Source organism: Thalia democratica, chromosome 4, assembly GCF_965202585.1.
Source record: "Thalia democratica chromosome 4, ktThaDemo2.hap1.1, whole genome shotgun sequence".
NCBI lineage: Eukaryota > Metazoa > Chordata > Thaliacea > Salpida > Salpidae > Thalia > Thalia democratica.
In genome coordinates this window covers 37,612,533-37,627,594 of record NC_139168.1, presented here as the reverse complement: position 1 = coordinate 37,627,594, position 15,062 = coordinate 37,612,533, and the positions used below count along the sequence as shown (strand labels likewise).

At 26.0% G+C, this 15,062-nt stretch overlaps 2 protein-coding genes across 2 annotated transcripts; one reads left to right on the top strand and one right to left on the bottom strand.

Moving 5' to 3' along the window:
* The first annotated feature begins 1,644 nt into the window (after nt 1-1,644).
* LOC145833340 (equilibrative nucleobase transporter 1-like) lies at nt 1,645-3,051 on the top strand. The gene has a single exon (XM_082940523.1). The coding sequence runs from the start codon at nt 1,645-1,647 to the stop codon at nt 3,049-3,051; it is 1,407 nt and encodes a 468-aa protein (XP_082796649.1).
* Nucleotides 3,052-6,261: 3,210 nt separating this feature from the next.
* Nucleotides 6,262-8,008, bottom strand: LOC145834236 (glycosyltransferase 1 domain-containing protein 1-like). Its single transcript, XM_082941612.1, has one exon. It carries the CDS (start codon nt 7,893-7,895, stop codon nt 6,900-6,902), a length of 996 nt encoding a protein of 331 aa, XP_082797738.1. The 5' UTR covers nt 7,896-8,008; the 3' UTR covers nt 6,262-6,899.
* Nucleotides 8,009-15,062: the final 7,054 nt, after the last annotated feature.

Here is a 15,062-nt window from a genome sequence, read left to right as displayed (position 1 = left end):
TTTAGAAAACTAATTAAAAGATCTCAATTACTAGAGGAGATATAATATATTTTTTCTTCTAAGACTTTATTATGCAAACTAAGTTTAGGTCAAAGACCTCGTCAGTGCTTTTATTTAAAACCTTATTCAAATAGTACAGAATAAAATATATGTTTTAGATTTTGTTTCAAGATTTAGAATAAATATTTTGCACATTTGTTTAATTTTAATGAAATTCGAATAGTGTAGTTTTTTTTGTGGTTTTTAATCATTTTTTGATTAACTACCGTGCTTTTTAATTTTAAAAGTAAAAAACTTCTAAAAAGCAGATTACATATCAGAAAGAACAATATTTGTAATACAAATCTATAAACATTTCAAATAAACCTATTCATATAGTAAAGATGAACAATAAAGTTTAAAGCATTATTACACACATTATTACGACCAACTTAAAACATACTAAATATTTTACATATTTATTAAGTAACTGAGAAAGAAAAACAAAACAAAAAAAATTTTAACTGATTGTTCAACTTACAAAATTTTTATTATAAACTTGTTTTTAAAAATGAAGTTTTTTTCAACTGAATGTAGTTTTTTTGATTAATAAGTTTTAAATTTGAAACTAATTTTGTTTTAATTTTTTTATCTTAAATGTATTCATAGTTGTTTGTAATCTCAATTTTTAAATAACTTTATGTCTTGTCCTGAACATGACATTACACTGTTCTGGTGTAAGACTCGATAACCGAAAGGTTTTTTCGTACACCAGGTCCTTGGACCAAACTTTTTGAGCAATTTTTTTTATGAGCTTAAAACAAAAAGAATATAGTTGGATAAAAAGCGTATTAAGTCTTTATCTTTTTCAACAGACAAAAAAAAATTAGCAAAGTTAACCTATTTCTATAAAATACTGTTGTATGAAACTAAAATTTAGTTTAAATTTATAAAATGCTATATCTATTACTGTTCAAACCAAAATGTTTTACAAGTTAGTAGCAATCTAAAATTCAACTAACTGATCAAAAATAATTATAAACGGTAGTACTACTACGGTCAGTAAGAATATGTCGGAAGAAAAATTATATTTTTTTAAGTAGAAGATATGTTAATAGAAAACAATCAACAAAATAAAAGTAATATATTTGACAATTTATTTAAGTTAAAAGAATGGAAGTTTTAGTTTTGTATGAAAACAGATTAAAAGCGTAAAGTAGTGTTGTTACACTACCAATTTTATTTAGCAGTGACTATTATACAATGCTTTATACTTTAATATAGAGTTTAAATTGTAGATGATTTCAAACTTTCCTTTAAATCTTTTTTTTTTTATACTAATCAAGTGCATAATTAGATAATTAAGAAAAATTAAAACTATACTTTTTTAATAGATCAAATATAGTGAAAATAAAAAATTTTATAAAAGTTACCTATTATTTTTTTGTTTTTACCCTAAAATATTAAGAAACTTTTAAAGTTTAAAGTTTCTACCATACTAATTGCTTATAAATCTAATCAAGTTAAAAAAAAATGTTTTTTAAATGAGCAGCTAACAAAAAAGTTAATTCCAGAGTGTTTTTTAGTTAAATACTCAATACTTTTTGTTAAAAATACATCAATTTGTGGGAATTCTTTCCAAAACTAACGTAAACAGTGTCAGCCATGATTCAAAAAGCACTGACTTGGATTACAGCAGTCTTAGAAAACTTGTTTTTCGCGGGAATAATCTTTGGATGGGCGAATATCGAACCTGTGCTTGTAAAAGAAGGGTACTTCAGCGAGGGCTGCGTCAATGCTTCCACGACCAAGAACGTAACCATAGTAACGAAAGTAGCTTTTGACTGCAAGTCCCAGCAGAAGCAACTTTCGCTTGTGTTCACATTGTCTACATCGATCGGTCTTTTGTGCATCCTTTTAGTCGGGCCAGCACTGGACTTCTTTGGAAATTGGGTAGTCAGAACAGTTCTTGTTAACATGGGAGTACTGGCTTTACTAGCAACTGGAGGAGCGAAATCTTGGATGTTGTACTTTACTTTTCCTGCAATGTACATTTCTGGCCTCGGGCTTCACGTTACCAATCTTCAGATGTCAAAAATGTTTACTAATAACAAGAATTTTTATGTATCTTCCATCTCAGGAGCTCTTATGTCGGCGTCTTTGACTTTTCTAATATTTTCCTTGTTGTATGATAAATACGGCGTCGGGTATCAGACTCTTTTCACAGTTTACGCAGTCATTTACGCTTTGCTGAACCTAAGAACCTTTCTTTTCACTCCAAAAATGCGTGCTCCCGAAAACATTCCAGACGATTTCAAGTACGGGTACAAGCAACTGAGGTGCTCAAAAGGAACAGAAATTGATTCTGAAATACTAATCCAAAACGACGATGGAGACACCAAACCTAAGTTTAAAGCTTTTGCCTGTTCTTTACTCAACATCACTACAGTTTTATCAATCAACGTAGCAAATTACTTGTACGTGGATTACATGTCCACACTCAACTTGTTCATTTCTACCTTGTTCGAAAACGAGCACAAGGAAGTAGTGGAAAATACTCTTTTCTACGGAAATGTGATGGGAAGCCTAATGTTTGTGGCCTTTCCAATTTGTCTTTTGCATGGCGCAATGGCGAACTTTTTCATGATCAAACTTTCGCCCGATAGGACGGTAGGACAAATAAAGTACTGCCTGATCGGATTGTTTGCGGGCTGCGCGTGCACAATCGGCATGCAGGCGTGCACGATTGTCAGCTCAACAAGGCTGCAATACTTGTCAATGGCCTTGTACATTGGTGGAAGGGCACTCCTCATCAGCGCCAGCAACACGTTTTTGAGCGTAATTTTTCCCGCCAAAATATTCGGCCGGTTGTACTGCGTTCTGTCGGTGAGCCGATCCCTGCTGTTTCTGACGACGTACCCTCTCCAGCTTTTCTTGTACGATGTTTTGAACAAGAATTTTGTCGTCTTCAACTCGCTGCTGACGGTTCTTGCCACTTTGACGCTTGTCCAGCCGTTGTACGTGCTCTATTGGCTCAAAAATGGTAAGTATGAAACTAACCCGGTCGAATAAGTAACTTTAGTTTCATAATTTTAAAAAGTTGTAAAAAAAAAGTTATGTTTTAAAAATTTTTGCGAAATACTTCGTGAGATGAGAACTTTCAAATGTTAAAAAAGCGTTTTTGGAAAAAAGAACAAGCTATATTTTTACTATAGGCTTGTAAAGTTTTCATTTTCTTTTATGATTCAAATTTGTCTTAATTATATATTTGTACATAAGGCTTGTAAAGAATAATATACTTATTTAGTTTTATTAAAATACTTTTCTTCTGTTTTAGATTTTTCTTAACTGTGAGCATTGAAAATGTATAATTGTTTTAATAAAAACATTTTTCTAAGTACTTATTTGACTTGTTAAAAAAAAATGTTGGTATTTGTTAAATGCCATTCTGCTAAGTTTTGTAAATTCATGTGGTAATATTAGTTATAACTTTTGATAGTTTAAACATAATAATCAAAGTTTAAATTAATATATAAAACATTTTTAGTTACAATTGTGTACTTATTAAGTTAATAAGTACTTTGTACCAAAATCCATTTCTGTTTGTAAATTGATCGTTTTTTAGTTACTTTGTTTATCGTTAATTTATTACCGAGTCTAAATTGTTATTATTACTCTCGTTAATTTAATAATATAAAGTACTCTGAATAAAAAATATTATACTTAATTACTAATGAAAATTAGATATATTGTTTATTATTTATTGAACAACAAACGAATACGCTCGAAAATTTTAGTCCAAGGACCTGGTGCACGAAAAAACCTTTCGTTTATCGAGTCATACACCAGAACAGTTTAACGTCATGTCCAGGGCAGAACATGATTGCAACTTTTACTTGTACACCAACATTAGGTATCGAAGTGATCTTAAGGCTAGAGTTATTAAAACTGCAAGTTACAAAAAATACTAATTTCTGATGTTAGTTTATTAAATTTTTCAATTATGTTTACAAAAGTTTGAAATAAATGTATAGTTTGCTGGTACAGTTAGCACTATTTAGCCATAAAATTGTGCTATAAAAGCTTTTTTTTTCTAATATTTCACCTAAAGCTGAGTAATACAAAAAAATTTTTATGAAATTGAACTTTATTTAGTGTACATAAAATACTTAAGAAACAGTGTAAAAATAAAGAGCAAAACGTAAATACTAAATGTGATACGATTGAGTATGTCAACATTGCCTATACACTCTATGATTAGATATAAATGCGTCCACATATTTTGAATCTTTAATAATAAAACAGAAGAAATTCATTATATAAATAAAAGCTTTGATGGTGAGTAGGGAAAGCAAAATGAATTAATAATTGCATCTTGTCTACGTGACAACGTACACAGGTTTATCTTTGAAAAAATAAGCTTATTTCCTTTAAAGATAGAATATTTTCAACTTTTAATATCACTGGTGTTGTTGTTTAAAGCTTTTTAATTTATTTAATATTTATATAATAGTAATAATACAATTAAATATTTAATAATAATATTTTAGTTATGTAAGTTTACACTTTTTGTTAAGGATTGAATTGGTATTACTACTGAAAAAATAGCGTAAGTTATATACACTCAAACTTTATTAAAACAATACTTATCAAGCATAGACTTAACAAAATGATAAGAAAATAGTTCATTTTTTATTGATGCATAGAACTAAATACAGTCACTTACTGCTTAACTTGGTAAATTAAAAAAATATTAACAATTAAGTTTTACTGCTTAGCACAACAAACCTTAACTGAAGTCTATAAAAAACTGTTATTGACTTGAAGTAATAACTTTTTGAATGTCTTGCAACTGCTTATGTTAAAAAGCTAATTATAATTAATTTAATGCTTTAATAATTAAATCTGTTTCTTGCTTATTATATTTAACTTTTATAACAAAATTGTACATTTTGAAATTAAGGAAGTAAAATTAAATCAGTAGATATAAAAAATTGGTGTATTGAAAATCAGCTATGAACATATATTTAAAGCTGACGTTCATCTTATAATTTTGACTCAAGATTCAACAGGATAATTTACGCGATAGGTTGCTGTGTTGAGATACTTTTTTACAACTACTAAACACTAATACAACGATCGGCAGCCTTTTGTAAATCGCAGGCCAATTTCTTTGATAGATTTGCTTGTTGGCCGCTCTTTATAGAAAATAGTCTTCTGCGGGCCGTAGTTATAAAAATAATTGTATAAATCGGTAAAAAAATTGTTTAAACCGAAAATGTGACAAGTTTCTACTAGTTATGAGTTTAAGAGCCTCGCTTGTAAGTTTTAAACATACTTTTTTATTGTGTCAAAAAGTAAATATCGAGCTGGAGAGTTTTGTCATGAGGGCCATATTTGGTCTGCAGTTTGCTGATCCTTGCATTATTACAAAGAAACAATATCACAAAAATATACTAAGGATTGCATTGAAAAGTTTCTTTTACAAAATTTTGTAGGTAAAACTATACTACCATTACTATACTCTACTACATAAAATGTTTTTAATTGAATTAATGAGACACTTTTTTAATAACTTAATTAATTAGAAAAGACAATAAATAAAATTAAAATTAACATGGGTAGCTTTAATTTTTTAGTATTGATGGTAACACTCATATTTTCGAAAAATTATCAATTTCGACATGGGTTGTTTAAATAATGTAAAATTAATTAAGTAAATTTTATAATTCATAGATTTTTATGACAATTATAATACTAAAATGAGCGCTTAGAAAACATCCCCAGAAAGTCATTATTTGCTGACTTAAAAAAATGTGAAAGCATTGAAAACGTTTAGTCAATTTATTTTTGTAAAGAATATCAATGTATATAAAAAATAAAACATCTATCTAATAAATAAATCAATAACACTAAAATTGTCAAAATATAAACATTAGTAAAATACTTTCATAACGCTACAAATAATCTTTATACATTATTCAGAATACTTAAAACCAGATTGAAGTTATGCATGGAAAAGTAAAAAACTGGACAATTTAGCTTTTTTTAGGAGAATTGTTAAACTTTGTGAATAAAATTCAATTAATCTAAAAGTAAACAAATTATAACAATTGTTAGGATACTATCCTTCAAAAAATTTACTACTAATTTTTTAAGTACTAAAAATAAATTTTGGTAGGAAATTTTTATAAAAATTATAATTCAAATTTTAAAGTAAAACTAAAAGGAAATGTTAGATGAAAGTATCAAGTTCTTAAACAAAACGAAATCAATGCAGAGGTAATAAATTAAAGTTGATTCAAAACACAGAATGACATAACTGAAATACTGCTGATAATGATGTCTTTATGTAGTTTTTTAAACAGAATAGTGATATATAATTCTTTTGTAAACCATCAGTTATAAAGATTTATGTTTCTTTCAACTAATTTGATAAAACACGCTTGAAGATCTTAGTGTAACAAACCATAGCATTTACAACTAACACTGATTAAAAAACTTAGAAAATAGCAATTATACGGCTAACAAAGGTCTTTTTCATACACTGATTTAATTTTTAACAAAAAGCACTTTTATAAAATTTTAAAAACTATAAATCTTTTGAGGCAACAATACGCACAAATGATCATAAAATGAGCTTAAAATAATATGATTATTTTTCAATTTTTTTCATTTTTGTTTGAAAACAAATGGTTTTCTACACGTAAACAAGCAATGCAATATAATGCAAAGTGAAGATTTATTGTGCAAAAATACAACCTATACTGCAAAAATTTAAGTTTGACTAAAATAATAAAATTTGAGAAATATTAACTATACTTAGTAAACTAGTATAAATTAAAAATAATTAGCTATGTATTCTAGTCTAGTTTGAAAGAACTAATTACATTAGTTACAGATAAAACAGCTTTGTTTGATTAAAGGGAGTTTAAATGCTTAAATAAAAATTCAGCTTCTTTATCAGGGCTATGAAACTCTCTAATAGCACTCATACCATTTTCAATAACTTTAATTCTTAAACTTGTAATGTGCATTAATTTAAAAGCATTATCTATAAAATCTTCAGTTGAGTTAAACAAAAGTCCATTGACTCCATGCGAAATGACACTTGAATTTCCAGGAATGTTTCTTGCAATTACAGGCAGTCCAACTGCCATTCCTTCGAGAATAGAAGAAGCCATGCCTTCACTCTCTGAGGAATTTAGAAGGGCACACAACTTTCCTGAACTCATCAATTGCAAAATTGATTTAGATTCTAGAGGTGACATGTATTGAATGAAAGGGGCGCCTGGATCATTTATCCAAATTTCAACTTCAGCTAACGTTGTTTTACAATCTTTTGTAGAACAGTACTTATTAATGCTCATTTCAGTGCATGTTCCATCTGACTTTACTGCTATTTTAACTTGATTTAGAAAATTTTCAAAATATGCTTCATCTACTTTAGGCCCAATAATAAGCAGTCTAACATTGTACTGTAAATGACACTTCATTTTTATAAATGATTCAATGAGAAAAGAAGGATCTTTTACAGAACGAATACTTGTAGGCAATAAAAATATATAAGGAGCAGAAGAAGTGTAATTTTTTTTATTTCCTAAACTGCTGTACAAAATCGGAGCTACTGCTTGAGGATGAACAAAGCTAAACTTGGAGCACAAACTTGGACATTGACTCAGTGACTTTGTAAAGCACCAAACAAAACAACTGTTTTCTACACAACTTTTCATTACTTCTAGTTTTTTGGGTTCATTTGTATCAACATTTATATCAGTTCCTCCATATATAACACAGTACTTAAAGTTAGGAACTTGTTTTGTTTTACATGCACATACTAATATGCTTCCACTTTTGTAAGCATGAACAAGTAAAATAGCTTTTATTTTTTCTTTTATGACGAGTTCATTTAACATGCATAATGAACAATTTGTTTTAGAAATAAAGTCATTTGGACTTTTGGCAACAAGATCAATACTGCTTTTTGCAAAATGCCCTTTTAAACGATTAAGAGTGGTGAGATTTCCAGTTGAATATGCATCAGGGGACACAATCAAGTACATCAAAATATTTAAAACAATTCTAAAAATATTACAGCTGTATATATTGAACTTATTTATTGTACATACATGTATTATATCTAAGCAAATAATTCTTTTTTTAAATAAGTACAACAGTTTGCATAAAAACTTTTGTTATGTACAGAAAATAGTCATGGATATAAAAATTAACTCCGTTTAACTACATATTATTAAATCTCAAAATATATTTTAAATATTACTTTCCAGATTTATATAGAAAACTGTAACTAAACATTAATATAAAAATACATATATTGTTTAAAATAACCCATTTTTTAATTTTATCAAGAATTATACATAGACTTAATAAACTAGAGTCATAATTCTGTAACCAGCTATTTAACGTGCACAATAGACGTTTAAAAAAATTATATGTTTGTACACATTAAATTTGCAAACATTTACTTTTAATAATTCATCATCTTTTTTTAATCAAAGAACTAAGTGCAATTGCAGTTTTATGAGTCTTTTATTATTTTTTTATTGTTTTGTTAGTTTGATTCATTAGTTTTATTAGTTTTTTTATTGTCATTTAAAAAAAATAAATATGTTTTTATAACAATTTTTTTATGAGTTAGATTTTAACTGCTTTGTTAGTAAATATCAAAACTTAAACTTAAATAAAATAAACTAATTTGAAAAAATTCAACAAGATCTTAAATAAAAAATGTTCACTAACTTATATGTGATTAGCAACAATAACTTCATAAACAACTTAAAAAAATAGGTTATAGTTATGTAGTTTACACTTTTTGTTTTGTATCTTAAAGTTCAAGGTTTGTAAAAATATGCAAAACTTTTATAATGAATTTTTATGATCAATCTTTCAATGTAACAGGTGTTCATTAAGGCCATAGAGGGATAATTCAATACTTGTAAACAAAAATAAATTTAGCTTTAATTTAAGGGTTTTTAGTAAAACTGTAAAATAAATTTTATAGAACATAAAAAGTGAAATACTTTTTAGATATAGTCAGTTTTAGAAGTTTGTATGACTTATTTTCTTTTAAATTAGTAAAAAAATGCAAAAATCTATCTTTAGATTTTTAAATCAATTTAGCTCAAACTAAATACATATTTTCCTTGCAATATTTAGAAGTTTTTCTCAAATCAAATAAAAATTAAGTTTTAAAGATCTTATTACCAAAACAAAAAACTGTACATACTAACTTAAACATTTTATTTCAAGCATTTCTTAACTTTTTTAAGAACCATACTTTAAGCTCATAAATGATTGTTGAAAAACTGTAAAACAAAAATAGTAAAATTGTATAGAAATAGTGTATTTTCTTTTTAGCTTGTGTTTATCATAAGTCACCAATTGAAATTTCCAAATTGGATCTTTTATATCTCTTAAAAATTTACAAGCAGTAAAGTCAACTGGTAGTTTAATTTAAAATAAATGAAAAAATAACTTTTTAAGTAGTATTTTAACCTTATTTGATTTTTTTTTTAATTTATGGATGTGGTCATAAAACACTTGTTAAATATATAAGCAGCAATCTGGTTCAGCCAGCTATGCAGAGGTTTCAAATCAGTTTAATAAAAGAAGCAATACCACCACTCATGGGAACAGATCAGTTCCAACTGGCAATCAATTTTCACCCGCGCACAATTCCTTCATGATCAAATTCCAGAACCGCTTACCAACTAAGGGTAAGAGTTAAGGGTAACAGTGATAGTAAAAAATAAATAAATAGAAAACATTTAAAAAAAATAAAGTTAAAAATAAATTTAAAAGATGTTTAAAAAAAAATTGGTTGAGAAACAATCGCAAGTGAGAATTGTAAATATGCCATCACTCATACATGTAAGCAAAAACCAAGGACACATAAAAAGTTCAGTGGGCTGTCAGGCAGAAATTGACTTTTTTGGGTGACTAAAATACCAAATTAAAAGTATATTTACTTGTGTGGAAGTAAGTTCTTTTTTTTCAAAACTTTGTTTTTTATTTTTTGCTGCAAGTGTTTTAGAAGTTATGTAAATTTAAATACAGCAATTCTTTATTACTTTTTGCATTAAAATTTATCTAAATTTTCATAAAGTAGAAGTGCAATTAACGCAATAAATTCAAGGTCACGTATCTCAAAAGTCCACAAGTAAACAACCCTATGCTTTTAGTGCGAACAACATGGAAGCAAAAGTAAGTTTACATACGATTCTGTCTTAAGAAGTAAACTTTTATTTTTAGTTTTTCCAAAAAATATTTTGAAAGTTGTATGTTTTTTTCAGAAGTTATTATAACAAAAAAAAAATCTAACATTTTTAATTTACATGCTACTTATCTTATTTGCAATAGACACTATGCCATGTTTAAGAAAAATAGAAAAAATATTATTCATTAATAAACACTTCAGATAATTTTGTTTAGCTTTTGCAATTAATTTTTTGACATAATCTATTAAGAATTTTTTGGTAGTTTTTAAGCTGAAAATAGTGAAAACTGGTAAAATAGTAACTCAAATTTTGAAAGCACAACAATTATTATTAATAATTTCATAGAATTATAGAATTATAAAAAACTAAGTAAATAAATTTTAAGGCCATAGGAGGGTTAACCAGGTTTTTACAAGTTGATCTTATTTTATAAAGCTTTTTCTAAGCTTCAAGATACTTTTTATCATTTTTAAAAATTTGAATTATTTTTTGAGATATGACCAGTCAAAGTCAGGCCTCATAATAGGTTCCCTATGGGAAGGGAAAACTAAAAGAGCAAAAAAAGACTATTTTATTTAAAATCTATCTCCTCCTACATTTTTCAAGCAATCTTCTTCAAACTTTCAGTCTAATCTTTATACAATAACAAAAAAACGTTACTTTGGGATTTTAAAAAAAATTGTGAAAATAAATTTTAAAAAAAAAAAAACACTTTTTTTTTTAATTTTTGTGAAAAATTTTTATTTTCTTTAATTATTAAAACTTAAAAGTTAAGTTTTTTTCTTTTTAATATAAGAAACCTTTCCTGAAAATTTGAAGATAATTGCTTAAAAAATGAAGGAGGAGATAGATTTTTAGTGAATTTTAAAATTTCTAATAAAATTGACCCTGAAAAATATGCGGTCACCACTACGTTTGTATGGAAACTTTTTACAAAATATTAAATATCTCAAAAGTTAAATGATATTTTTTAATTCTATAAAAACTGGCTTGTAGTTTGTATTTAAAGCTTTCATATAAAAGCCAAAATTAATTTTTGTAAAAAAAAAGTGTTGGAACTCCCCTATTGCCTTAAAAAATAAATTTAACTAGCATTGTCACTCTTTATTGGAAATAAGCCAACCTAGGTGTGTAAGAAAAAAAAATCAAATAAAATTATACTATAACTAAGTTACTAACTAATAACTAAGTAAAATATCTAAAAATATCAGGTAGGTGTCAAATATTCACAAAGTGATTTTTGCACAAGGAGACACTTTTGCACAAAGTTTTTCTTTTGCTTTGATGGAGAAAATATTAGTGTTTTAATCTTTAATTTTTATTTATTTGTTAATAAAATAAAAAATGTTACCTCTAACCCATACCCTCAGTTGGTAACATTTTTTCATCTTTTTAGTCTTTTTATTAAATAATTTATTAATAATAAGTTCTTCAGTTGTTTAAAATCTTATTCAAATAGAATTCTATTTGAATAAGATTTCAAACAACTGAAGATCTTGTCTTAAAATGAGTGAAACATTGTTTTGTTTAATAAAATTTAAAATTTTATTATTGTCAATCTCCTTTTATTTTATTTAAGTTGAGAACTTTAATTGCCACCTTTAAAGTACTAAGAACAAAATAATTTATTTTCAATCTTTTTAATTTTCTTGTTTTTTTAATAGTTACTTTTTGTTTTTTATTTTTTAATTTAATTATCACTCTTACCTTTTGTTAAAAAGTGACCCACTGTGCAAAAGTGACCCTTTGTGCAAAAATGTCTTTTTGCAAAAGTGTCCCTTCATGCATATTTGACCCTTCGTGCAAAAATACGTTTGTGCATATTTGACCCCTTCCCAAAAATATCAAAACACTAAGAATAAATAAAAACAGAACTTAAGGTCAACAAAACTAGCCTGATATTTAGAAAGAATGTCCAATTTAGCATGACTTTTACAAAATCAAAATCAAACAATTTTCAGCTTTTCTAAAAATTTCAAACTCACCTGAATTAGTCTGAATCAGCCGAGTATGTAGCAACCCACTTCACAAAGTTCAACATCAACATTGTTTACAACTTTTTTATTATTATCAACTTTAAAACTGATTCTAAATTAATGCATTTAACTGCTTAATGTTAACAAGGAAAATTTTGCAATTAGATTTTATATGCAAGTAAACAAACAGTTTTTTTTTTTTTTTGTATGACCATCTAAAATTATTTTTAATCAAGTTGTCAAATGTAAACAATTACTTTTTTTATTTTATCAATATTTTTAAGCCTTAACAACCTACAATTTTAAGTTATGGTTCCCAAATGTTTAGTAATTTTTTGACTAAAATTATTAAGTGTTTATAGATATTGGTAGTGTGTTAAATTAGAAGTTATTTAACATTATCTTTATTTTAATAATTAAAAAGCACAATAAGTAATTTGATTTAATTTAAAGATCATGTCAATAAACTTTTGTAATCTCTAAATGATTTTACAATAAAAATGCTAACATTGTTCAGGGGTTCCATTTAGGTTCTGCTACTTTTCAGAAGTTTTGTTTGAATCAGCTGATACGCATGATTAGATAGAGAATTATTTTTATTAAAAACATAGCCCATAGGGATAGGATAAACTTTCCTGTGCCTCGTCTAAATTAAGGCTAGTTGAGCGATACTGATAACTGACTTTAGGGAATGATAATACTAAAAAAAATCAGAAAACTATTTTTTACTCTTTGTTAATCTTTTAACTTATACTTACTTTTTTGATAGCTATAAATAATTATAACGCCAATTAAAAAGTTGTTAAAATTTAAGAAAAAAGTTTTCTTAAGTAAGTTAAATCACGAGTAATTACATGAATGAAGCAATTAAAAAAAAAACAACCCTACTGTAAAGTAAACTATACAGTTTATGTTTAACTGTGTTTCATTTTAATATAAATAAAACACAGTTAAACATAAACTGTATAGTTTACTTTACAGTATTAACTTTACTTTAAACAGTATTAACTGAACAAAATTAATTAGATGTTAACAACTTCTGACTACTAAACAAACATTAGATTGTTCTAAATAAACATGTAATGCTCAAGTAGTTATGTGACGATTTGCTGATAGAAGTCTGGCAAGTGGCAACTATGCTGGAAAGCAAAAACAAGTTTTTAAAAGCATAATTTTTAGTTAAACACGATTTTATGTCTGGCCCTTCTCACAAAACTTCGTTTATTTGTAATGTTTATTTAACGACAAAAAAAAGACGCTCAAGTCCTATGACCTGGTGCACGAAAAAACCTTTCGATAATCGAGTCGCACACCGCTTATATACCTTTTAACGTCTTGTCCAAGCTAGATTTAAAAATAACACTTTAAATTATTTGTATCTAACTTATCAGTACAACCCTTTAAAACAAACTTTTCTCAGGAAATATTTATTACTTAAGTCAAAAATCAGTCTTTTAAGCAATATTAAAAACTTTAAATTTAACTTTTTTATACCCTAGTTTATCTCTACTTGTCTTTTTCATCTTACTTTTAGAAAAAAATTTATTTGTATCAAATAAATAGGTATTTTTGTTATTCGCTGCTTAACATTTATTTTGCTAAGATTAAATTAATAAATATTAAAAAGTAAAGTGTTCAAAATCATAAATGGTCTATTTATTTTAATATTTTCTTAGTCTTTAATTTTAATTGCTGTACTGTGCTCCCATGTGTAAAGTAAACCATATTAAGGTATTGTAAGTTATTATTAAATTACTAAACTAAACAACTTGACATATTGCTATGATTTGTTTATACTTGTATTTTTTGATATTTATAACATAGTTGTCATTGATTTTATGTTTTTGTACTAAAATTTGTTTAATAATCGTTTTTTGTTTAATAGTTTAAATTGAAAATCTACCAAAAACCTGTTAGAAATGTTATCTTACTCTTTATTTTTTCTAAACTACTTGTTACACTTTTAAACTTTCCTTTTATCATTTTCAACTTTTTTACATTAAAACTGTTAAATTAAATTACAAGTCTTTACCAATTATTTGTTAATTAAATATAAAACTTTTATAAGAAATTAGTGGAACCAATGCAAAACTAAGATCTTAAGTTTTTGTACATTATAAACATATTATAAGTTATATTGTAAATAAACAATAACTTCATTATTGCTACGTCATAATAATTATAAAGTTTTCAAATTTTAAATTTCTGTTTAATCTTGTAAATAAACTTTAGCTTACTGATAAGTATATGAGCTTATACATCTCATTTACGAAACGGTCGTATAAACTGTTGTTTTTTATATAATCAAATAAATAAATAATTGAACACCCGCTTTAAAACTTTGGGAACTTAGTACTTAACGTTTACATTAAATTAAAAAAAAAAAAAACAAGTTTAAAAGTCATTAATTTCAAAAAGTATAATGTTTTTACCATAGTGATATTTTTCGTGTTAGTTAAAAAAACAATTAATTGACAATATTGTTTTATTTTCTAATATAACTCGAATAAAAAGCCTAGTTTTAAATACTAATTTACAATTTACAATTAATTTAAAAATGTAATTATAACCATTTAGAATATTAATTTTAGCGTTTGCTAATAAAGATCTTAGCGAAACAAGTAACCAAATACATAATGATAACAAATTTAAAGAGTACTCTTTTCTTTATTACACTAACACGTGTTTCTTTTACGGGATACTTCAATAAACACATATATACATATATACCTACTTTAGCTTATAAATATCTAGTTATATTGTATAGCTATTTTCACAAACCTATTTCACAACAACAACAATAACAACAAAAAAAAATCATTTTTTTATTTTTTGTAGAATTCAATTTATAAAAACTTTGTCTTATTTT